General features: G+C 40.9%; 1 protein-coding gene across 12 annotated transcripts in view; it reads left to right on the top strand.

Annotated features, from left to right (window-relative positions):
• Pkp4 (plakophilin 4) overlaps positions 1-25,878 on the top strand; it is a 219,247-nt gene that overhangs the window by 187,491 nt on the left and 5,878 nt on the right. For all 12 annotated transcript variants that reach the window (XM_070022741.1, XM_070022754.1, XM_070022736.1 and 9 more), the window contains 8 exons: positions 9,116-9,299; positions 12,300-12,417; positions 14,173-14,364; positions 14,530-14,703; positions 17,247-17,397; positions 20,339-20,534; positions 24,384-24,468; positions 24,591-24,708. In XM_070022741.1, coding sequence (XP_069878842.1) covers positions 9,116-9,299; positions 12,300-12,417; positions 14,173-14,364; positions 14,530-14,703; positions 17,247-17,397; positions 20,339-20,534; positions 24,384-24,468; positions 24,591-24,708 — 1,218 coding nt within the window. The remainder of the gene's footprint in view (positions 1-9,115; positions 9,300-12,299; positions 12,418-14,172; positions 14,365-14,529; positions 14,704-17,246; positions 17,398-20,338; positions 20,535-24,383; positions 24,469-24,590; positions 24,709-25,878) is intronic.

Below are 25,878 nucleotides of genomic sequence, written 5' to 3'. Positions count from 1 at the left end.
AAGAATGTAACTATATCCTCTCTGTACAGTATCTTTACAAGAAAAAAATATACATAAAAGAAATTATTATACATACACTTGCATCTCTCTCTCTCTCTCTCTCTCTCTCTCTCTCTCTCTCTCTCTCTCTCTCTCTCTCTCACACACACACACACACACACACACACACACACACATACACACACTACAAAATAGTAATGACTAGAGCAATTGAGTGGGTGACTCTTGGGTAAGGTCCTAACATGTGTACTGTAATAGTTTTTCTGCTCCTGGCTCTGTGCACCCTGGCCCATCCCCAAGCCACTGGAGATACAGAACACGCACAAATCTGAGCATTTAATTGCCTATTTCCAAATGTCATTTCTGTAGTTCTTTCAAAATACCACCAAAAAGGGAAAATGTTTACAGTAACAACTGTGAATTTTTCTCCGCATTAGGTAGAAATAGCCTCAATCTCACCATTAGTATGGTCACACCAAACCATGATCAGATATTATCATAAAGCTTACTGGAGTAAGTTTACTGGAATGTGATTTTATTCTTGCGAGTCTTTCAAGATTTATTGTCTGAATATGACAGGATGCACTCTTATAAGTGGAATATAGTGTTATATTTTGAGCTTAGGATTGTGATGAAGAAAATAAGGCAGTCAAAGTGGGAGAGGGAGATCATATAGAGAACTAGATATCTAACAATTGGCCAAGGGCATTTTCCAGGAAAAGAGAGGTTTTCAGAGGACTTAGGGCCAGTATATATAAAGTTGGGTCACATGGAATAAGTCCAAGACAAAGATATCCAGGAAATCCCAGACTAAGTTTCTCAAATGCTTTCTGTTTTCTGAGCTTTCCTGATGCCCTGTAGATTGCCATGAGTCACTTCCCTCTCTAGGCTGTTTTCATCTTCTGATACCAGACAACTAGGGTGAAGATTTAGTACAGCTACAGAAAAATAAGTGTGCTTTTTTGTGTGTTTCCACCTGCAAGACAGCTATGGGAATGCAACTTAAGTGACTGTAGGGTATCTCACTTTGCTGGTATAAATAACCTAATTCTTTCTCAGACTTTGATGTAACCCATACAACAGCAAGGTGTCAGGGCTCTGCCCTGGCTGCCACTATCTCAGAACAAGTCTCAGATTTCATTTTATGCAACTAGATTCCTGATGCTAACTCCTAACAGAAGGAACCATATGTTATGTCCCTGATGGGCAATTATCAGCATTCCTAAATCATAAGCCTATTTATATATAAATGTCTTTCCAAGGAACATAGAACCATATAACTACCTGTGTCATTAATCTTCTCCTCATACCCATGAATGGCAAAACTACCTAGAATAAAGCAGAATATGTTGAAATGCAAATGTGATTCTGTTAATGAATCTCAAGAAGTTGATAGATCTTTTCAAAATGACTGTGATGTATCTTTGTGCCTTCAAAATCGTAGGTAGAAACACAAGCCAGTAGTTATGTTATCTGAAGGCACTAAATTTCTAGCCTTCCTTCATCTGGGAAATCCCTTAAGGGACCTTAAACAAGTCCCTTAAGCCTCTTCAGGTCCTGATCCCTCCTAGAAAGTTTCCTTCCCTCAGACCAGCTTAGTACCCTTCCATCACAAAGCAAAACTCCTTGCCTGCTAGGGACTGTGCATCTGCTGTGGGCAGGAAAAGTAAGAGTGCCTGCACAGAGATCACTGGCCTCCACTGGTCACAAGGCCAGCTTTGCAGTGCGAAATGCAACTAGCGACGTAGCAGGCCAAGGAAGGGGCCCCAGAACCCATGCCTATAGTCAAAGTGTCACTCACAGCTGATGGCCACCATATTGCACAGCACAGGCTTGCACAAAGTCAGCATCCCTTATCTGCAGATTACTGTTTAAACCTGTAGAGTTTTTCACATTTTGGAATGCTGGCCTATATTTTACTGATCAAGAACCTATAATGTAAAAGTCCAAAATCTGATTTTGAAGCATTTCATATTTTGTGTCACCCTATTATGGTTACTCAGCCTCTACAATGCTTTGGGTAAAGGCAATATAAATCTAAAAGTTTTGAAGTCTGTAATTGAAGTGAGACTTGAATTGAGAGGTGGCTGGTCAGATTGTGACAGGATCACAATCCTTCACTATATGGAGGGTACTTTCTTCAGGAAGCCACAGATGTCTGTAATAATCCCACTTAGATATCAGAGGAGAACATCAGGGACAACTGCAAAGAGAAAAAGTGGAGATAGGCTCCTTTTGCAAAGTATTAATGGGGTCACATGCTATGAACAAACACGTGCTTAGATCAGAGGCTCACCTTTCTGCCTTGCTATCAAGAATGTAAGTTTATGAGATTTCTACACACCCTGCACTTCATATGCAGTTTCAGCCTTCATGCTATTATTCTTGTGTGTGTGTGTGTGTGTGTGTACACACGCACGTGCATGCACGTGCACACATGTGTATGCTGCTATTTTCCCTGGCCATCATGGATGGTGATTCTCCTATTTACGTTTGCCCCATGTCTAGGATGATAGGTATGAACCACTGCACCCAGCTTTATTCTGGTTGAGATGGGGGTGAAAGGGTTCTTACAGACTTTTTACCCAGGCTGGCTTAGAGTTATTATCTTCCCAGTCTCAGCTTCCTTAGTAGCTAGGATTATAGACATGAGACACCATGCCTGGCATAATTTAATATTTCTGTCCTCATTTTTAAAAGATTATTTTCCTCATTTATTTTCTTCATTTATTTATATTCTTCATTTATTGAGGTTTGAACTCAGAGCCTTTCCCTTGCTAACACAGGGGCTCTACCACTTAAGCCATGTTTCCAGCCCTCTACCCCCATTTTTTTTATTTTTTAAAACCCTACAGTGTTACTTTATTTCAATCCTCTGCCCAGAATTCTTCCAGATTAGAAATCTGTGATGTTTGAGCTACAGTGTTTACCGCGAATCAGACCCTGTCACTCCGCCAATGCTTCAGACTGAGCCTAGTTCTTTGGTTCATTTCTGAGCATCTCCACCCAACTTGTACTATTTTTTCTGTAGTTGATGTTAAATTTTGTATTGGTATTAAAAAGGTGATATACAGAGAAGTTACCATTTCATAAGTCAGGTAATAAGTATGTTTCTCTTTTGGAGAATGTCACTCCTCCACTCTCACCCAGTCTTTTCCCTCCTATCCCTGTCTACAAGTTGTATAGTTAATTTTCTACTGAATACCACTGCTGCATTTGTTCACCCTTTGTCCCTCTATTTCTGTGCCCTCCCAATACCCCCCAAAGACAAATACATGAACAAAGAAGACAAAAAGGAAATGAAAAAAAAAAAAAAACCTCTTGATTCCATTTCCTGGAGTTCATTTTGATAAATATTAGTTTATATAATCAGAGACACAAAGGCATTGCACCTTTGTGTTCTTCAGAGTATCCTCCTTTGGCCTCATTGTATGTGATTGCTTGGTCTTCTATAATTTTCTCCCCTATTTTTAATTAATGCTTGCAAAATGGCATGCATGGCACCAGTGTGTCCAACAAGTCAAATTGCCAGAGGACTACCTGTGAACCCGAGAGCTAGAGTATGGTTGTGTTAGGTGACTTGTACACACATTCACTCTGCCCTGGGACAGTAAAACCAAATCCTCGTCTGTTGTGTCCTTTCAATTCTGCACACTTCAAGGATGGGGCATTTACATTTATCTCATTAAGGACATAATGAACTAAAGAATGAGGCTAGATGCTGATAACAAATGTAAGCTTAGCCATGTTTAATATTTAAAGCACAGTAGTATTTTGGGGGCTGCTTTGATTAATTTTGGCAATGTGTACAAACATTTATGGGATTCTTACTCTTTTTTAATAATTAGGAAACAAGACTTAAATGCTACATAAAAATGAATTGTCTAAAATTATCTTTCATGACAGAAAAGAAAACAAATGTGTAGGTTGCTATGTGTTTATGCTACTAGAGAAATCACACTTCAAATGTTGTTTGGAAATGTTCTTCAAGAACCACACTTCCCAAATTGTTGCTATTATTTTAATTAATCTGTAAACTCAGCTTCTAATTGGCTGTAAAATTATCAGTAGGCTATTAGAATAGCTATAAAGCTTGTTTTAAACATGAGCTCTTTCAAAATTCTGCGGCATAGGATTTATGTGAAATGGTATTTTAATTACTTTATTCATTCTTTGGGGGAGTGGGAATGAACTTTCATCTCATGGCAGTATTTCATTGTGCTTATTAGTTACTCATAATTATGTGTACTTTATTCCTGTGGTAGAAAATAAGCAGCATTTTAGATGATAATATGCATTAAATTTTCTAATATTTTCTAAATTCACTTATATATGTATACTCTTATTACTCACAGCAAATAGCAAATAATTGCTTTAAATGAAAATCTCCTAAACCAAATTATGCTTTATTTTTAACTTTTTCTTTGGGCACGAGGAGATAATAGAGTATGCCACTAAGTACTTTTTAAATAAATTTTACATTAGAATGTCAGAGCTAGAGCTTTATCCATGGATAGAGGATGCTAATCCTCCAGTTCTCCATTTTCTCATCAGTCTTGGTACATCTGGGACTTGGTGTATTTTCTACTTGTTACTTATGGCCCTAGAAAAATACTTCATGACCCATTAAATGAAGCCCTAGACAGACTAAGTGGAAAGAATGTGTTTTATTACTTCTTTAGTAAGCTAGAGTACACATAGGTATTATTAGCTGGTCTTAAGAATGGTGCTTTTTACTTTGAGTAGAAAATCCAAATTAATCATTCCATAGCTAAGGCTTTTCAGTTTAATTGAGCCTTTTTCATCTAGTGTTTGTTCATCAGAACTAGTTGTTTTGGCTTTATGTAACCTTATTTAGAGAATAGAAATTAGGGACGAAAAATCAATGTCTTGAAACCTACTTTGATGTTGGAAAATGGATAGTTAAATCCACACCAAATGTTGTACTTCTTTCAATTCTGTGTGAAATACAGAATGGCGGGGATGCAGTAATGCACAGTGCAGGATGATAAAGCTGCCTTTTTATCAGCCTCCAGAATATCACATGCTTTGCAAAAATAGAATCTTTTTTTTTCCTGGCAAAGAATAGCTTTGAACAATTTTTCATTATAGAAATGAAAGCCTGAATTTCAGCAGTGGACTGGTTTTATGATCAATAAGTCATCTCATTTGACCAAAGATAGCATAATCAGCTTGTCTACTAAAGAGTTCCATATTTTTTAACAACCTTGCATTTTATATTCTGGCAACACTGCTCTTTTGTTGTTTTTTGGTTTGGGGTTTTGTGTTTTTATCTGAAGGATGGGAATTCTAGAGTGTTGGTAATTCTAGAGTTTGGTTCTGGAAAATGCAACGGCAATAGAATTCTGCTGTCCCATAACAAAGATGGTGGCTTCAGTGTGGCAGGCAGGCTGACCCATTCTGATAAAAATGCATAACATTGTTCTGGTCCTCTCCTTGCATTTGCAGACCTTAACAGCACTCCTAAATACTTTTAAGAAAAGGCACAGAGCTAGGGGTTATGGCCCAGGTGGTAGAGTATTTGCTTTGCATATGCAAGTCCCTGGACACAATCCTCAATAGTGAAAAGAAACAAAAGAAAAGACTCTAAAAGCAAATGTAGAATATAAAATGAATCCTTCAGCATATGTTTTTGAATACCCACTATGTGTCCTTCATGTGTCTAACAATGCATAAAAGCATGGATGATAACTGGATAGCTCTTTAAACTTGCTGAATCAAATTAAAATAAAAATTGGAAATGTAATGCTCATCATACTTTAAGAAATCAGCATGTAGAATTTCAAAACTATAGTAAACCACATGGGAAAGCTAATTCATTTATGCATCTTAATTCTATATGTAAAGTATACGATGCATAGCACAGAATAAAGCCACACTAAATGGTAACTTTGCTTTTGTTGTTTTATATTGAAGAACATTTATGCTATGTCCAATACTAAGTTAGATATGAAATACTACTCTTTTTGTCATTCTATCTACTCTGGAGCCTGAGATGTAAGGACCCCAGTTGGGAGTTAGCCAGCAAAAGGCCACAAGTTGGGGCATGACTCAAACAGTAGCTTGCCAGCCATAAGCAGAAAAAGGCTGAGTTCAAGGCTTGGTACCAGCACTAAAGGGAGGAAGATGGGGGAGAAAAGAAAGGGAGGGAGGCAGGGTGTCCTCAGGGTGAACTTATGCCCCTCTAAGTTACCATTGCACCTAAGTTTGTGACACCAGGGTTTTTCTTTAACTCTTGCACAATTACACAGTCAAATCCCCTCATATCTGCAGAGTCCACATTCATAGTCAACTAACAACATATCAAACCTACTTAGGAAAGCTGGGCATAATGGTGAATGCCTGTAATCCTAGTAATTAGGAGGCTGACACCAATAAGAAAATGAACCAAAACAAGTTAAAATACAAAAGGTAGTAAAATGTCATCTGACAATTATATAGTATTTGCATTTGTTAGATTTGATAAACAATCTAGAAATGACTTAAAAATATACAGGAGAGAACATACAAAACTATAGCTACCATTTTATATCTGCATATTTGGTATCCATAGGGGCATCCCAAACAAATCCCAGTGGATACAAAGGAGCAATTATATATCTGATTTTATACTTAGAGCCTCTAGTTTGATTGGCTTTGCTTTTTATAAGGCTTGCCTTGCTGTTAACTTTACTGGAATACATTTATGCTGTGAAGTAGAAAGTAGTTTACTGAAAAATGAAGGTCTCCCCCATGAGCCAAATTTTTTTAAGTGAATTTGAAGTGACAGAGAATTACACCAATGACTTTAGGAATCACATGTTATAAAACTGTCAGCAGGGGAGGTTAGGAAATGACAACTTCCCCATCAATGATCTGTGGACTGTAGGCTGCCACCAAGGCTGGCTGTTGTATGTCCAGTACATCAGGCCTCATTAGCAGGAAATGTTTAAGCCACATTGTAGCTGCATCCTATCACATACAAGCATGCACGCGCCTCTACCCATTCTTTCTGTTTTCTTTCTATTATTTGTCCAGGACAGACCAACAAAGAGTAGCTTCTCGTTTTTTAGCTCTCAGGTCACAGACCCTTCTGTGGTCATTACATTCCAGTACTTTGCCCTATGACAGTGCTTGTCAAATGTCTGTTAGATAGGAAACCCTGCTGAGTGGGACTCAAAATAGCTAAGACCTGTTGTAGTGGACAGAACAAGCTTTCAAAACCAAAACAAGGTCTTTTCTGGATCCTAAACTGTCTGAATCCTTTCCAGGCTCATGCCCATCCCACTTAAAGGAAGTGCCTTCCAGAAGCTCAACTAGATAGGCCACATCAGAGGATAGGTTTCTGAAAAGCTGAGTTATGGTGGAGGAAAAGACAAAGGGAAACCAAAGTAATAAGATGCACAAGTCAAAGCCAAGAAGGGAGCACAGACACAGAGCATAGGCCAGAATGGAGCACAAGCATCAGCCCTCATTGCCAGTGTGTGGCCAGGCAAGGGAAAGGCTGGCTTTCCTGTTCTCTTCTCAGTTTTAGCCTCATGATCCTGCCACTTACCCCCATGACACGGAAAGCCTCTCTCCTTTGTTTCATGCCCAAAGAAGGCTGACTCAGCATGTTCTGGGCTGGCAACTTGGCCTGCAATACCCTGGAGCTGCAGTTTTCAGGCTTGTCTCTGGCCCATTGCTTTTGATCAATCATGTTTATAAGGCTGACACACTCCCATGGACGTGGGCAGATTTTGCCAGCTTTTTCGTTTTCTGTGGAACCATGGTTCTACATGTGATAGTTTGTGAGGACTCAAGTTGTTTGCCAATGATGGGTCAGGAGTATTTGGCTCTGAGAGCTACAGTGTACAGAACACCAGCTGCTGTCTCTCCTCCACCCTTTAATTTAGGGGAAAAATAACTGTGTTCATGTGAGTAATGAAGTAGAATAGATGTCATCTCAGACTTGCCCTAATTTCTGTATGAACAATTATTGAAAAATGTGTTCAAGCGGTAGAGCACTAGCCTTGAGCTGAAGAGCTGAGGGGCAGCGCCCAGGCCCAGAGTTCAAGCCCATGACTGACCAAAAAAAAAAAAAAAAACGCAAAACAAAACACCAATTTGGAAAATGTGTTCTAATGATTATTTGACCTATGTCAGAGTTGACAGAGAAATGAAGCCGCCCTTCTAATAGGCTTGGCAATTTAAATTGCTCTCTAATAAGCTACATTTCCAGTCCCTTGTCCTAAAATTTTTTATATGAACTACAGTATGAGTGACTTTTAATTTATTGTTAGTTTCACATGTATCTCAAAAGGCATGACACTAACTTGCCATCCTAAAACACAGAAATCAAACTCTTACAAGAGATGCTTAAAGGAGCTGGGAAGGTGGCTCAGTGGTAGATTGCTTGCCTCACATGCATGAGGCCAAGGGTTTGATTCCTCAGCACCACTTAAGCAGAAAAAGCCAGAAGTGGTGCTGTGGCCCAAGTGGTAGAGTGCTAGCTTTGAGTTGAAGAGCTGAGGGACAGTGCCAGGCCCAGAGTTCAGGCCTCATAACCAAAAAAAAAAAAAAAAAAAAGCTTAAAATGATGAAATGATCCAAATGAGGAAGGTGACGCAAATACATTCACTCTCCAAGTTAATAAAGTTATTGCAAGTATTGTATTTAACCTTGAGCTTGCGAGAGACTCCTACCCCAAAAAAATTAAAAAATGGAGGCTTGATGAAGGAAAGTTTTCCAAGTCTTCTTAAATCTACAAGAGTCTAGTCATAGATTTAAAGGATGATGCCCTAGAGGGCAAGTTCAAAAGTCATAAGCACTATATGTTTATTACCATCGCTTGGATGACTCCTCCACCCAGAGAAACTCAATTTGCTCTGCAAAAACCACAGGTAATTTGCCTGTTGCTCCAAATTTTAAAAATGGGTCTAAAGACTTTGGAATATACTGACACGAGCTCACCTGTGTCCATTCAGCAATTAGAAGCCGAGCACCAGGCCATTTAGAAAAAGAAACCATTGATTAGTTGGGACAGACTGAGTTCTGATCAATTAGGACTGATTTCATTCTTAAAGCTGTGGGATCTCTAACTGGTAACCTGATTTTTGAACTTTCATTTTTTTAGGAGTTCTTTGGAATTTATCCTCATGTGATGCCGTAAAGATGACAATCATTCGTGATGCTCTCTCACCCTTAACCAACACTGTGATTGTTCCACATTCTGGGTGGAATAACTCTTCTTTTGATGATGATCATAAAATTAAATTTCAGACTTCACTAGTTCTGCGTAACACAACAGGCTGCCTAAGGTAAATTCTTTATTTCTTCTTTGCAATTAATAGTCTGATTAAATAAGGTGTCATAAGTAAAATGATTGCAGTAGGACTTTTTTTTATTAACATCTACCTAAGTTTACAGTTTTATTTCACAATGTAGGCAACCAGACTGACTTGCTGTATTATAAGCACAGATGTATGGCCTTCACACAGCTGTCTTACAAATGTGAGTTCTTCAGAAAGGCCATTCAGTCTGAGTGCACTGCCAAAATTTCAATGTTTTCCACTTCAACCACATTTTTCTAGTTACTATATTCTGTATGTTGACATGTTTGCAGCCTGGTATTGTTTAAATTCAAAATGTTTTTAATTAGTATTCAAATGTTATTTTGCTTGAAAAAGATGTAAAGAGTGGTATAAGCCATCATTGTTTGGAATTTTATAAACAAATGAAAACAAGTCCAAGTATTATTTTTCATCATTACCTGTAGCATTAAAAACTTACAAACCTCTTGAAAGTATACACCATGCGGCTCCCTATCTGCCATTAACACTGTGCAGCTCCCATTTTTATTCCATCTCCCAGCCTAACAATTCACTGGGAACTTGAAAAAGAAGCCTTGGCACAGAGTGGTGTACTGATCTGGAGAGGAGGTTCTGGCCTCAGACAACCCTGCTCCCCATCACCCTTGGGGCCTAGTTTCCTTTTCTGTAGAATAGGGGGCAGCACCATCCCAGAGTCGTGAGGAGTCAGCGATACACATGGAATTGCTCAGTATAGCATCAGACAGTAAGCACTACTTAACATTCACACCAACCAACCTGTGCTTCCCTATGGCAGAGAGCTTGAGAAGGAAAGAGTCACTGTGTCAGATGGCTGTCAGACCCATAGGGTAGAATAAGGCAAAAGAGTAGAAAACAGGCAATTCCTTCTAAGTCAGATGACAGACACATCAAGGTCATATGACCCCTAGTCACTAGAGCAGCAGCTTGTCATCTTCTGCACCCAGATCCAGGATGGGGAAAGGCAGGACAGACACACTCTTGACCCTGAATACCTCAGGACATTCATACTTCATTATGCTGCTTGTATAAAAGTTGGGAGGAACTCAACAGACAAGGCCCCAGCTCTCAGGGAACCATATTCTCTTGAAGAAAATCAATAATAAGGGAATCAGAAAATGATAAAAAAAAAAAAAAAAAAAAGAATGATATGATGGCTATTGAGTAGTTCCTCTGCTCACCAAAGAGGTAAAACTTTAAGCCTGTGTCTGAACTATCACAAGACCCATTCACCTGAGGATTAAGAGTTGGGAAAACTAGTGTTCCAGGCCAAGTGTGTGGTTAGTATAAAGGCCTTGGGGGCAGGTATGAGCTTGCAGCTCTATGAGCAAAGTACAAGGAGGCTGACATCATGTCGGCTTTTATGGGAAGGAGTTGGTGTTCTATTCTAAGTACCAGTGATCCAAGAGATTAATAAGAGTGGCCTGAATCAGGGGCTACAGAGACTTAGGCATAGGAAAGGATGAGCAAATAAGGATAACACCTAGATTTGTGCAATAAAATGTGTTTGAGATGAGGGGATGAGGGAAAGGGAGACAAATGGAAGAGTACAGCTGAGAGCTTTGATCATGTGTAATTTGAAACACAAACTTGCTACTCATGTGGCACAGTCAAGGAAGCAGTTGAAATATGTGTTTGGAGTTCTAGAAAGCTCGGAGCCAAAAATAACATTTTGTTTGCAGGTTGTAGAGTAAGTAGAAAGAGGTTCCCAGGAGGGTGCAGAGATGAAAAGGAGAGGGGACCAAAGCAAAGCCCAGGTTTCCTGGATGAAACCATGGCCAGAAGAGGCCAAGAGGAAAGGCAGTGAAATAGAGATAAGCCAGAGAGATATGGAGCTCAGAGCCTGAGGTGGAGGGATTTATGTAACTTTGAATTAACCTAGTATTGTCCTTCCTCATAATCCTTATAACTTAGCATCATTATTCTTTTAATGGTGCTATAAATAGAACTTTAGGCCTCACACTTGCTAAACAGGCGGACTACTGCTGAGCCACTTTCAGTTTTAGGGGTGCTAATACTTGTCCCTGGATGCTGTCCTCTAGCTTTTTAGCTCAAGGCTAGCACTCTACCACTTGAGTCACAGCTCTGCTTCTGGCTTTTTTGGTGGCTAATTGAAAATAAGTGTCTCATGGACTTCCCTGCCCAGGTTAACTTCAAACCATGATTCTCAGATCTTAGCTCCCTGAGTAGCAAGGAATGTATGAGCCATTGGCACCTGGCTGAACTATGTAATTTTTTAAACAAATTGTTACCAAAAATTTTATATGAACAAGACCACAAGTAATTGTTAAGATTTCCTATAATTGAAAAATTTGACTGTTTTTGGTGGTACTAGGACTTGAATCTAGGGCATTGCAATTGGTAGGCAAATATTCTACCACTTGAGCCATGCTTCCAACCCTGAGCAAAATTGTAACATAAGCAACTATCTATATTTAACTTGACATTTTTATACACGAAATGCTGTGTTTTCCTCTGATTCTTCAAGAAGTATTCAATAACCACCTGGATAACTATGGATAACATAGATGCACAGACTTATATCACCTAACAAAAGCAAGTATAACACCCACCATGTCATCATGCGTCTTCTGTAATTGACACTTTTCTTGTGCTGTATGCACAACTCATTTCTACTTACAACAACCCTATAAGGTGGTTACATTATTTTTCTCTCTTATACATGAGGACACTAAGGAAGATGGGTCTCTAATGATGTATTAGGGGATTAGAAAGTGACACATCCTGAGAGGAAAGCAGTGAGACTTGAGAAGCCTTGCTCTTCTGTGTGTATGGATAATGAGGAGCCAGCCACTCTTGTCAGCGTTGGGAATGTTAAAATATAAGTTCCAAAATTCCTCCTAAATGGCTGCCATCAACTGTCTGTTCTCTGGCATCATTAAGGTAAGCTTCATGGCTAATGAGTGAGTTGTTCATCTCAAAGGCTCCCATTTGTGTCCACTCATTTAGGAACCTGAGCTCTGCAGGGGAGGAAGCACGGAAACAAATGAGATCCTGTGAGGGGCTGGTGGACTCGCTGTTGTATGTGATCCACACGTGTGTGAACACATCTGACTATGACAGCAAGGTCAGTGGCCATCTGGCCTTGTGTATCCATCGCAAACTGGCAGGTGACAACTGCTGCCAAATACTATTTGCATGCCATCAATTCTCTGAAATTTTGGAGCAATTTGTAAGAATATCTTGTGGATCAAAATATGAGTCTCTAGGAATAGCAAGTTGGGAGAGACAGGGACTTGAGAACTGACAAAAATAGCCCTAGAACCATTAAATTCTCATGACTGGGTATAATAAAGGCCCTAGCCTGAGCCCCACTTCCTCTTCTGTCCTCCCAGGCTCACTCTAGGTTAACATCCCTGCTGATGCTGCTGCTGCTTCCAATTCCTACATACAGAGCCACCCATTTGAGTAAAGTTTCCTAGTCAGGAGTCTCTACCTTTCTCACCCTAGTACAGCCCACAACCCATACCTCCTTCTAATGTTCCTCCATGTCTTTTCCTCCTGCCCCTGGCCTGTGGTCAGTCTTCTCAGGCCAAACTTCTTCATGAACCCTTCTTTACTCCATCCTTCCTGAGCGTAGGGCATACTATTTGTCGTTTTCCAGCTGTGACGATCAAAGGTGAGCTGCCTGAGGGGGTTGAAGAAAGTGGTCAGAAAAGGAAGATTGAGCCCAAAGTATCCAGAGTTCCAGAGTGGGCCAGATACATGGTGTCAGGATACATCCATGTCTTCATACATGGATAAAGAAGCCATTGGTAGACCTTGGCTCATAAAGATGAGTAGGGGGTGGGGTGGGGATGATGAGTGATAGGCTTAGGGAAAAAGCAGAGAATGGGTTCAAGTAACAGCTGAGGTTTTATTTGAGCACAGGTTAAGTATAATGAAATTGAGTACAGGTTAAGTATATTGGTAGACAAACTAGGTAGACAAGTGCTGAACTGATGAGTCTAAGAGAGACTGAAGTTGAAATCATAGATGTGTGGTACAAATTTTTAAGAACAAAAGATTATATGAAGAAAGCAAAGGCCCAATAGGAAGAAATCAATGGCCATCTGTCAGAGGGAAGGGGTGGTGGGAGGTGGAGGAGGCGTTGGTACTATGTGTCTTGCTAAGGGCCTGCAGTGATAGCAGAATAGTGTTGTGTACAATGTAACCTTCAGCAGCATTGAGCCAGAGCCTGGGGCATTTTTAGAGCATAGAATCAGATCCTTGATTATAATGAGGACGTCTGTAGCCTACCATTTGAGTAAACTCTAGAATATTTTTTTCTTTAGGTTATTTTAGGTTCACATAAATGAAGACATAGTTCCTTTGTCCTTCTCGTTTATTGCCTTTGAGTGTGCTAAGTACAGAAGTAGTTAGTGTGGTGGGGTTTTGTTGTTGTTGTTTTGTTTTTACAATTTTTTTTACTATAAAGATACTGTACAGAGGGGTTACAGTTACATGAGTAAGGTAATGAGTCCATTTCCTGTCGAGCATTGTTACCCCCTCCTTTGTTTTTCCCCTACCATCCCTTCCTTCCCCACCTCCCCAACTCCTCCAAAGTTGTAAAGATCCTTTTCAACATAGTGTCTTGTACATCTCATTGTTACAGTGGGTCAACCTGTATCCTTGTTTCAGGATTTTGTTATTTCTCTTTCCCTCCCCATGTTAGAAAAATGTATATACAAGATTCAGGGCACCAGAATGAAATACAGTGACAAAGAGGTTATACCATAGGGAAAGAACATACAAAAGAAACAAACAAAAAAAAAATCACATAGCACATTAAAAGCAGCAGCAGCAGCAAAGGAAACACTTCTTGTGCCTTGTTGGGTTTTAGACGGTGGAGAACTGCGTATGCACCCTGAGGAACCTGTCCTATCGGCTGGAGCTCGAGGTCCCTCAGGCACGGCTGCTCGGGCTGAACGAGCTCGATGACTTGCTAGGGAAAGAGTCTCCCAGCAAAGACTCGGAGCCAAGCTGCTGGGGGAAGAAGAAGAAAAAGAAAAAGAGGACACCACAAGAGGATCAGGCTAGCATTTTATTTTATATGTTTTCTTTTTCTGGGATGAATTCACATACTGGGCAAGAACAAAATTTTCAACGTAGTTAAATCTGAGTCCCACAAAGATGAATGTTCTCAACTGTTGAAGGTAATTGTCATTTTGCTTCCACTTATTGTGCTGTTGTCTTGCAGTGGGATGGAGTTGGCCCTATTCCAGGACTGTCAAAGTCTCCAAAGGGAGTTGAGATGCTGTGGCATCCGTCAGTGGTAAAACCATATCTGACTCTTCTAGCAGAAAGTTCCAACCCAGCCACCTTGGAAGGCTCTGCTGGATCTTTACAGAACCTCTCTGCTGGCAACTGGAAGGTAGGATCTATATCTCCATCTACACTTCTTTTCCATCTTTGCAGCCAGATCTGCTTTGATGTGAAAGGAATGTGCTGTAGAGTTTATCTGTGAAAGAGAGAGAGGTGGAAAAGGAGAAAAGCAGTTGATTTGGGGAGCCAAAGACAAATACAGCAGAGTGCCTGGCAGTAGGAATCTGAAGGCCAGTGAACAAAGCAGACTGTTGGCAGTTCAGGATAGAGCACACAGGTACTATGCTATGGGATCCTGAAAGAGGACGGGAAAGAGAGCTTAGGGAGAAGAGGAGCAGAAGTGGAAGACTTCCTGCAGGACAGTGCTTCCAGAATGAATCTCTATGGAGGAGTAAAACTAAGTCCACAGGGTCTGAAGTTGTAGTATAGAGGAGGCAATGCAGATAAAGGGACAACAAAAATAAAGCCTTCTGTAAGAGGAGGAAGGACAGCAATGACCCAGACTGTAGGCTGGCCACGGAGAAAGTGGGCCAGAGTGATTGAGTTAGAGCCACGCATAACATTCAGGCCTAAAGGCCAAGCTCAGGACAGGGACCTGGTCTTCAGAGAGGAGGTTCGGGAGCATTTCAGCAGATGAGTGACAGAGGCCCATATGGATGCTGTTGGATTATTGCTGTGGCCTGGCTGAGGGGGAATTGAGGAGAAGGAGAAGTTAGGGCTCCCTTTGAGAGCCAGAATAGCATTCAATTGAGAGACTACAGGAACCCAAGTTAGAGCTTAGGTCAGGCAGCACCATGGGGAAGGAGACAGATGCTCCCCTTGTCCTTTCTTGGACACTCTTACACAGCACCCAGGTCTCATGTCTCTGCCTCCTTATACTGTATAAAAACCACTAAAAGGCCCTGGTATGGTTTGTTTCATGCAGGTAGCTGCTATAATTGAAAATATACAGACATTTATGATAGCCAACATATTTTGTTGTTGTTGTTCCTAATTAACATTCCTAATCAAACTTAGTGCTAAGTGCTGGCTCAGACTCCTTGCCCCTTTACATATAATCTGGCCCTATGATCTCCGTCTTCAATTTCTTTATCTGTAAAATGAAGTTACCTTATGAGATGGTTGTAAGGATTACTGAGATTAAATGTGGAAGACTGAGGGCAGTTCCTGGAAAATAAGGATTTATAAATATGTATGCTGTAGGATCTATAAATATGTATGTATAGCCATATGTATAGCTTTAGTGACCAAAGGACCATTTGATATTAAAAATGACAATAAAGTACATATTAGTTTTTTTAGAATTAGATCAGTCAGTGAATACAAGTCCAATGACAAGCTCATTTAAAATATAAGCATTGTATTTTAGGTGCTTTCATGTATGAGACATAGTGAGTTAAAATATTGGAATCTCACTAAGAAAACAAGAGAACTCTGACTGCAGTTATGATCAAGTCAGCACTATTTGATGCGCCCTGGTGACTAGTCTAGGAAGGGTTGGGTCAGGTGGGCATCTTGGTCTCCACGTGAGGCAGGAAGGAGTCCATCCTTCAAGTTTCAATTAGAAGTCAGTCAGACTTCTTGAGTGCTTCAGCCTATGTAGCCTGTCTTCCTCACCTGTAGATTTCACTGGGTTTGAAAATAAAGGTATTTCATCTGATTAACATCAGATCTTTGAAAGGCAGCTATTCCTCTTATTTGCATTATTATGTTGGTGTTCAAGAGACTAGGAGGTCAATCACATATTTTAACGTTCACAGTAATACACAGGGTAGGTAGATCTTTGTCCTCATGACTTTGCCACAGCAAGAAGGCACTAGATGTTTCATGACCACCATCTTTCAATTTTCCTGATTTTTAAAGGATGATTTGCATTGATAAAAATGTCAAATAAAGCTCATCGCTCAAAACAAGATTAAAGATCCATTTTCTAATGGGGCTTTTTGGTTGTTTTACTGCTAACTTCATTTCCAATTCATATTGTGTAAAGTAGCTAACTAATCTTGAATGAGAATGCATTTTGCACACTATCATACTTCTCTTTCAGTGTATGCGAATTATGATGCTAATGTTTCTGGAGAATTTCCTTTCTTCTAAGGTGAAGGATTTTTCTAAGCAATATCTTTAATAAGTTACTGAAATCTACATTTTTACAAAGAATATGAAATGCCCGGATGGAGTCAGGCTCTCCTTTCACATATACTGATGGGTTGATTACTGTCTCCACCAGCCTATTTATAGCCTCTAGACCTGGCACAGAGCCAAATGTGAAGAAAACACACCGTCCTTCCTTAATCATGTTTATGTATCTCAGATAGAAAGTAATCACTGCTTTCTCCGTTACGCACAAAAATATCTGACAGATGGTGGTTTCAGATCTGCAGGCTTTGGGATTTCTTTTTAAATCAGTCATCCCAGCCTATCTTTCTCTCAAACTCTGTTTTTCTCCTTTCTGGCACCACAGATTTAATCTCCAATTGGGAAGAAAACATTTAATTTATTAGTTCATCTCTTGGAAGCATCCCTTTTCGATTGCAGTAACATGAGACGGAAACTCTGTGAAATTACTGATTGCCTTATTCTGCTCCCCAGTTTGCAGCATACATCCGGGCAGCTGTCCGAAAGGAAAAAGGGCTCCCCATCCTTGTAGAGCTTCTGAGGATGGATAACGATAGAGTGGTCTCTTCTGTGGCTACTGCCCTGAGGAACATGGCACTGGACGTTCGCAACAAGGAGCTTATAGGTACGTTTTGGCAATGAGGGAAAGTACAAAGGAGAACAATGTTTACATTTTTCCTCTGTTAATTTATAAATGCCTGACATTTAAGATTATTTACCACTGAGCTGTAGTTCCCAGTTTCTGGGTATGTTTGGCCCCTCACTCTGACCATTCTCTTTTAGTAAGAGACTGGTTCGTTAATGAAACATTGTCAAAGAAGATGGATTTCCAGAAGAGCTAGCCATTCCACTTGTAGATTACATGGATAGCTTTGACATTTCTGATTCCCAAGCAGCAACAGCAACAACAAAGTTCCAATTTTTGAACTGATATCTGCCAGTTCACCAGCTCTAAATTGAGGGAGGTGAGAAGGAGGAAAAGAAGAGAGGCAAGACAAAATTCAGGGAGAGAGAAGAGGAGAACAAAGAGGAGTAAAAATAATCATAGCTGTTTGGTAGCTTTTCCCTCTTAGATCCTGCATGAACATTCACTCTAGAACAAAAACGTTGGCCATTTCTAACTCAGAGCAGGATCAGAACTAGGATGAGATAAGCAAAACATCTAGGGCACAAAATTTTAAGGCTTTCACACAAAGGTAGAGTTGGCACATGTCTGAAATCAAGAGTGAGGTTCCATGTATTTTACACCAAGATAACTTGCTTATCTCTAGAATTGCAACTGCCTGGAAGAAGTAGTGCATGCAGTAAAGGAAAGATTAGTGATCCTGTATAATCCTGAACTTCAATCTTGGACCTGCTACTCACTGTCCCTGTATCCAGAATGTCCTTTATAACCCTACACTGGCTCAGCTCCTTCATCTGGGTTGGAAAGGAACTCTTCCTTAGAAGACCCTGATAGGGAGCCAACACTGCCTAATGATACAGCCAAGACTTAACAGTTGGAGGAAATGAGGGAGGCTGAGGGCAACTCCTGCACCTGGACAAGCTCCACAGCCTCACAGCTGGTGTCACATGACTCTAGATTCGGCTTATATTAAAATGTATGTGTGGCGAAAATGAGGGAGAGAGAACATGACAATTACATTTACCTTAGAGTTGCCATGAGGATTAAATGTGGTGACACAGTGCCTCGCAGAATTGCTTAAGTTATTGTCCAGATTAGCCTGCTTTTAACACAAAGCTCCTTTAAGCCATCATCCCACACAGAGAAGCGGGGAAGCCACTCCAAGCGTGTCAGATCCTGCTCCTACCTGATTCTAATAGATAGGCCGTAACTCTCAGTTCCCACACCTCCTTGAAAGAAACCCTAAAGAAATACTTTTTTTTCCATATTCTTTGTTTTTGTTGCTTTTTAAATGTTTGCATATTTTTATTTTTAAATTTTGCTTCAAAGATGATGTACAGAGGAGTTCCAGTTATATGCGTTGGATGATGAGTACTCCTTTTGAACAATGTCATCCCCTCCCTCATCCATATTCTTCAAACTTCTTATAAGAAGCACATACCATATGTGAGTTCCTAAAGGGGGGAAAAAAAGACTTTACACATCTTTTGGCTTGTTACTTTCCACACCTGGAAGACCAAGCATACAAGATCATTTTTTTTCTTATGTCCTTGTGAAGATTCCTTATTTGTGAGATCAGAGCCCTACCTGGGTCCACTGCTCCGCTCTACTTTACCCAGCACTTCTGTTCCCTGTGCCGACCCTTGCTTTCTACAGCACCAGCACTAGCAATAGACTTTCTCTTCAGGACCATTTTTCACCAAAGCAACAACAATAAACATATATACATATGCATATTATCAATGTTACTACACACTCAGCTGAGTGGGGCCCACCTTTGTCTGGAACTGTGGGATCTGAGGGGCAGCTGAGGTTATTCAGAGGCAGAGATTCAAGCACCAGCAGTGCAATTGAAAGTTATGCCTTAGCAAAATGACAAATTGCATGTCATATACCTTTTGGTCGTCCGTGAGTATTCAAAATCAGCAATGCTAACTTATCATCTGTGCTGAAATACCACATTTATCTTCTGAGTTTCCAGTGTCATCGCTGTTTTTCTGCTCTTCTTAACAATGTTTGCTATGAGTAAGCTAGAGCATTCTTCAGACATTCAGGAAATTACACGGCCTGCAGCAGCCTGTCAGTACATATACCACTGTATATAAATAGGTCTTTGATGAAAACCCCATTTACTAACCTCTCCATTAGCATAGAGAGGGGGGAAAAAATAAAACGTAAGAAAATATTTACTTGAGCTTTAGTTAATTTCTTTTGTTTGGAGTGCATTTGTCTCAGTTTGTCAGTTGGTAATTGAAATTGAAAAAGCTGGAGATAATCTATTTTCAGAGAGGAGTAAGAGAAACTCAGTATTTATAAAGAATTGCTTCAATAGCTATGAAACTCCCTCAGTCTCCTCCTATCAATTACCTTATTATTATTGTATTATTCCTGGGAGATAACATACCTATATGCTGCATAGCAAAATTCTTCTTTAAGAGAATAGCACATTGCTGCTGCTAATGTCAGACTGGCTGATGTACACCTCAATTAATAAAACTCCAACTATGCCCAGTTTACACATTGAGACCCAGGAAGGTTTAATGAAAAGTATTGTTGGCAGCCTTGCTTGGTCCAGAATTGAAGGTAAGTTTTAAAGTGCTTCCAGAGGAAATTGGGGTATTTTGCTGCAGTAGAATACAGTCAAGAATAAAGCTTACTATTCTAATTCCCTATTACACACTGTTACTGAAAATACTTAAAGTAAAGTAACATGGTCAGTCTACTTGGTTTTGTGCAATAACATATTTCTTTTTGCAAGTGACAATAAGGTTTTATAAATCAATCGTGTTCAAGAAGCATGACAGTAAATGTTAACACGTGTGCTTTTCTTCTTTGCTGTGGGTTTTCTTTTTTAATCCTTTATAGTATCAGGGTATTCAACAGCAATAACAAATAAAACCATATTTTTTGAAAGTAGAATTTAGTCTTTTGCATTTGTCAGGTAAATATGCCATGCGAGACCTGGTCAACCGGCTTCCAGGAGGCAACGGCCCCAGCATACTATCAGACGAGACCATGGCAGCCATCTGCTGTGCCCTGCATGAGGTCACCAGCAAAAACATGGAGAATGCCAAGGCCCTGGCTGACTCAGGAGGCATCGAGAAGCTGGTGAACATAACCAAAGGCAGGGGAGACAGGCAAGTGTGTTACAAGGCAGGGCCACAAGTAAAGCATTCTTCCCTGGCATTTCCCTGTGATTGCGCCCTTTGTGGAATTATTTCTGTATTTCATATGTGCTGACAAGCTAAGCCAACTAGCTCCAGCAGTTAGAACCCTAATGTTGGAAGAAGCATTTTTACAACATGTGGCCTTTTCTCTAGCTTTCATTTTATTTTAACATCCCTTATTCCTATCCTGTTTTCTGTCTCTGTCTTAGTCTGCTCAAGCTGCTGTAACATATCCTGATCTGAGTTCTTGGTCATTGGCATAAACTATCCCTCATCATTTTGGAAAGCAGGGCCCTTCTCTGGTTAATAGCTGGTGACTTCTAGCTATGTCTTCACATGGTGGTGTGGTGAGGCTCTCTTGGGCCTCTTTTCCCAAAGAAAACACCAACACATTGTGGGTCAGGACTTGAACATAGGAATTTTGGGGAAACAAATCTTAAGACCATAGCAATCTCTAATGCCACATTTGTTCATGTCAGCTCCTAGAAGAATTAGAAATGCTAGTATGGAAGAAATCCTGAAGGGATAGACGGCATCTCTCTGGTGCCCTGGGCTCTCCTCCAAGCCTGAGGGCATGTTTTTACCAAAAAAAAATCTTGAATGCACAGTTTGGGGATTGATTCCACTGCCAGGTACCTAGGAAGCGTGAAAACTACCACTCTGCAGAGGGTCTGTAGTGTGGCCTCAAAATGTGCCCTGGGCTTCACCACACATTTCCTTTTGTTTCTGGATGACACTAACTGATGAAACAGCACAAGTATGGAAGAGACAATCAGTGGCAAAAGTAAAATGGCTCTTGGCCTGGAGTTATAGCAATGACTATAAATTTCCTTTGGGCTCAAACCAGTGAAATGATAAACAAGGATGTTTAACACTGTCTCAAAACAACAGGACAACAGCCACCCTGCACTGTGAGGAAATGGTACACCTCCCCTTACTCTCCACCCTATGCCCCATTATATTTCCTTCCTAGCTCTGATCCCTACCAACATGTGTTATTCATGTCTTTTTTTTTTTAGTATCCATCTCTCCCAGTAGCAGGGACTTGTCATTTCATTCGCTGCTGTGTCCTAATTAGAACAGAGCTTGGCCCTGAATAGGTGCTCAGAGAATACTTACTGATTAGCTAAATGACAGTGCTAGAATTCATGTGATGTCTCAGTCTTTCAGTCTGTATGTTTGAAGGGATTTCTAAAATTGAGGAGAAATGTAACAAATTATATTCTTACCCTTTAGAACCCTCTACCAACATAAACAATATTTCAGTCATTTTATATAAGGTATTGTTATTGCATGAGTGACAAATGCATACAATTTCCTTGTTATCTTCAAGGAAATGAAACATTACAGATAGAGCTAAGGTCCCATACTTCTGACTCCCCATCTCCTGAGGTAGCCGTAATCACGTGTAGCCTGCACTTGTGCAAGGCACAAGAAGAAGCTGTAGAAACACCAAGCCTGTGCCAAACTTGCACATACTTAAAAATAAGATCATGACCCATTCTTTCTCAAAACAAATCAGTCCTGGATCAAATCAAGTTTGTCTTCTGTCTCCACACACTAAAGCCCCTCATGGTTCTTCCATCCAGTAACTATTTCCTAGCTGTTATGTGTCAGGCACTGTCTCTGTGCTGTGAGCCTAGCCAGAGAAAGCAGATCCTGCAGCCCCATGACAGGTAGGCTAGGCACTGTGTGAGTAACAGCACACAGAACATGGCAGATGATGCTGAGGGTAGGACAAATGTAACATCAGAGAAAGGGCACAAGACATGGCAGGTTAAGGGAAAGGTGCTGTGGGGATAGAGCCTTTTGAGCACAGACCCAGAGGCTCAAGGAGTAGTGTGGCTCTATGGAGGATAAGCATTCCAGCCAAAGGGACAACAGGTGAGAGGGCCCTGTGGTAGAAGGCAGCAGTAGGAAGTCAGGCTGGAGCACAGCCAGGGCAGGGAGAAAAGTCAGAGAAGCAATGAAGCTCCTGTAGAGCACGCAGGACTCTGGGGATCAGAATAATAAATTTGTTTTAAACTCTCTTAAGTAAAACTCAAGCCATGGGAGAGCATTCATCAGGGGAGGAATATAGATCAAAATTACCTGAATCCTAAGGCCCGACCTCTGGTGGAACTCAGTGGAATCTGCTGGGGGGTTCATGTGCAACTGGGGACAGCGTCGTAGATGACTTCAAGGCCCTTGGCAAATAAGAGCTAGAGTGGAACTACCACTCACCAAGATAGAGAATCCCTCAAAAGGATAAGCCGGTGTTTGATCTGGACTTGTTACATTTGAGATGTGTGTTATTCCTTCAGGTTGAGTATGCTGTCAGCAAGAGTGTATGAGCTGAGTCAAGGTTGGGGCTCAGACTGAAAGTAGAAATTTGGAAATCAGCAATAGTCTCAGTGATATATTTGGAGAAGTGAAACAGACTGTCAACACCAGAGAAGTAAGAGATGTTAGTGAGAAGAGGAACCAAGAGTGGTTTGTATTTGTAATCCGAACACTTGATAGATGGGACAGGAGGATCATGAGTTCAAAGCCATCCTGGACTATAGTGTAGTTGGACTGGAGGTGTGGCTTAACCAGGCATGAGTAAGAAAGCTGAGCGAGGCTGGGAATGTGGCTTAGTGGTGGAGTACTTGCCTAGCATGCATGAATCCCTGGGTTCGATTCCTCAGTACACCATATACAGAAAAAGTCAGAAATCGAACTGTGGATCAAGTAGTAGAAAGCTAGCCTTGAGCAAAAGAAGCTCAAGAACATTGCCCAGGCCCTGAGTTCAAGCCTCCATACAGCATTTCAAAAGAGAAGATGAGAAATTAGAGATGTGAATACATAATTAAAGGAACAGTACTGGAGAAGAGTAGAGACAATTCCTTTTCTCAAGGTTCAGGTTTCTGTTCATAGAACTTGTGCCTCCAAATAGCTGCTGTCTCAGTATCATAAACAGGCTTAGTCTGGTCTTGTCAAGTGCTACACTTGTCATATTTGAAGGTGAACGCTGAACTGGGGTGAAGTAAGATGGAGGTAAATGCAGAGAGATCTCACCAACACCACCAGAACCTGGGAAACCCCTGAATTTGCATATGTTCCACCCTTTCCTAAGCCCTCAGAACTTGACAGCTCACATTACAGTGTTGGGGGCAAAGGACATGGTTTAACAGCCTGCATACCTCTCTCCTCCCTCCACTTCACTAACATTCAGTGTTGAAGTGTATTCTGAAGACCGAAGTGTTAGGTTATCCTTAGGGCTCACTCCCCAAGCACTGGTCCATATTGCATGCACACACAGGCACACACAGAGTGGTGAGCAGAAGACCTTACCTGAGACAGAAAGCTGTGCCTACTCATCTATGTGGAAGCAATGACTAGAACCATATTTTCCAAATTGACTGTTAGAACTTAGTACAGTTGTCTACATAGAGGTGTCAATGACAAGGCAATGAAAGTATGTATACAAAGGCCTCATAATGGAGAAAACATTAATTTGGGGTGGTTGCAGACACAGGATATGTGGTCATAGTCACCTTAATCCCAAAGCACCAGGGGTCCCGTGACAGATCTGAAGGGAGGTTGGTGCTGACAGCTAAACCAGCCCCCCTCCCCCACTGAGGCTCGTCTTGGCCTCATCTGATAGCCTGAGGGCCTCACTTTGATTCCCAACATCGCTGGTCAGTTCTTGAACTCCCAGGCACACATGATTGCTCGTGATGTCTCCCAGCAGCAGCCTCTGTCCTTCTGATCCTGAAAGCAACAGCCTCTTTCTTGGCCATGTGGCGCCTGAGGCCATGCTGCCTGGATTCCTTATCTCTAGTGCTCTCTCCCTAGGTCATCTCTGAAAGTGGTGAAGGCAGCAGCACAGGTCTTGAATACACTGTGGCAATATCGGGATCTCCGGAGCATTTACAGAAAGGTAACCTGCAAGAATAGCTCTGGCCTAATTAGCATTCATCAGAACACACTTTCCTAATCATTTATTATGTGAAATGCTTTTATTCATTTTGAGAGCTTTCTTTTTCTCTTTTCACTCTCCAGGATGGGTGGAACCAGAACCATTTTATTACACCTGTGTCAACGTTAGAGCGAGACCGATTCAAATCACATCCTTCCTTGTCCACCACCAACCAACAAATGTCACCCATCCTTCAGTCAGGTCAGTGAGCAAATACCACTCCTTTCCAAGAACATTCACGTGACAGAATATTGTTTCCCCACCAGGGAAGATTAAACACCTCAAACATAGAGTCTTCTTTGGGAATTGCTACTGTGGTAAATAATAAGCCCACTTTCTTCCTTATACTTGAAAAGTTTGCACTGTTTATACCAGCTACGGCGCCTGAAAAAAAGCCAGGGCTTCTTCCAACTTCTGCTTCTGTTTTACTAGGTTTAGGTAACTAGCCTTTGGTGGGTAACTAATGCAGGGGACTAGAGTAGTGAGGCTGCACTCGGGGCATACTGGTAATGTCCTATCTCCATCTGGCCATAAATTTGGAATCTGCTTCAAACTGACTTTTGAATTACAGTTTTGAAACCACTTAGGAACAGGGTTCTTGAACTGAGATCTTTAAACCCACAGCCTTAAGTGCCATCTCCTTTCTAGTGAAACCTCCTGGTCCCCTGGCTTCACTGAAGGCCGCTGGCACTTAGAGCCCTGCAAACAAGCCTCACAGATGGCTTCATAGAAATTCTCTCACATTTTTAAGCTAGAAGTCCTGACAACTGTGCCCTTTACCCATTTGTAGCATTCAACTTGGTGGAATGATTGGAGAGGCAGCCTAAATTTTTTTTACAGGTAAGGGCAGATTATGACTCCCAAGCCAAATCAGTCCAGTGAATTTAATTCTTGAGTAAAACAGGAAAGTTAATTGAGTTCGTATTTTTGTTTGGCTTTAAACTGTGCGTTCTGACACCTGTGGGGTAGTCTGCTGTAGTCAAATGTGCTGCCGTCCTATTGCTCATGGAAACAAATGTGGCCAAAAAACTATGATACAGGTCTAGTGGTTGCCAATAAATTGAGGTCCCAATTGTACTGGGAATTTTTTTTTACATTAACTGTACCTACTGTGTATGGTAGATAATTATATCTTTGTTTTAAAATCATGAGTTGTCTCCAGAAAGCCCTATGTCTGTCTTGATTTTAATCTCCTTGAGAAGCCTGAGGCTGTCTTCTTTTACAGAATAATAATCCTTAGGGACTTAAAAAGAGGGGGTTTAAGGGAAGCAAGAGATTTGCTACTTAGGGAATCATCTCAGAGTAACATATAGTTATTAAGCAACAAGCTTGTTCTTTGGACCTCTTAGACATACATGCTGAAAAGTTGCC

The sequence above is a fragment of the Dipodomys merriami genome, unplaced genomic scaffold (assembly GCF_024711535.1).
Source record: "Dipodomys merriami isolate MVZ:Mamm:240054 unplaced genomic scaffold, mDipMer1.0.p SCAF_1, whole genome shotgun sequence".
NCBI classification, from domain to species: domain Eukaryota; kingdom Metazoa; phylum Chordata; class Mammalia; order Rodentia; family Heteromyidae; genus Dipodomys; species Dipodomys merriami.
The sequence above is the reverse complement of the archived record's forward strand: the minus strand, read 5'-3'. Positions and strand labels throughout refer to the sequence as shown.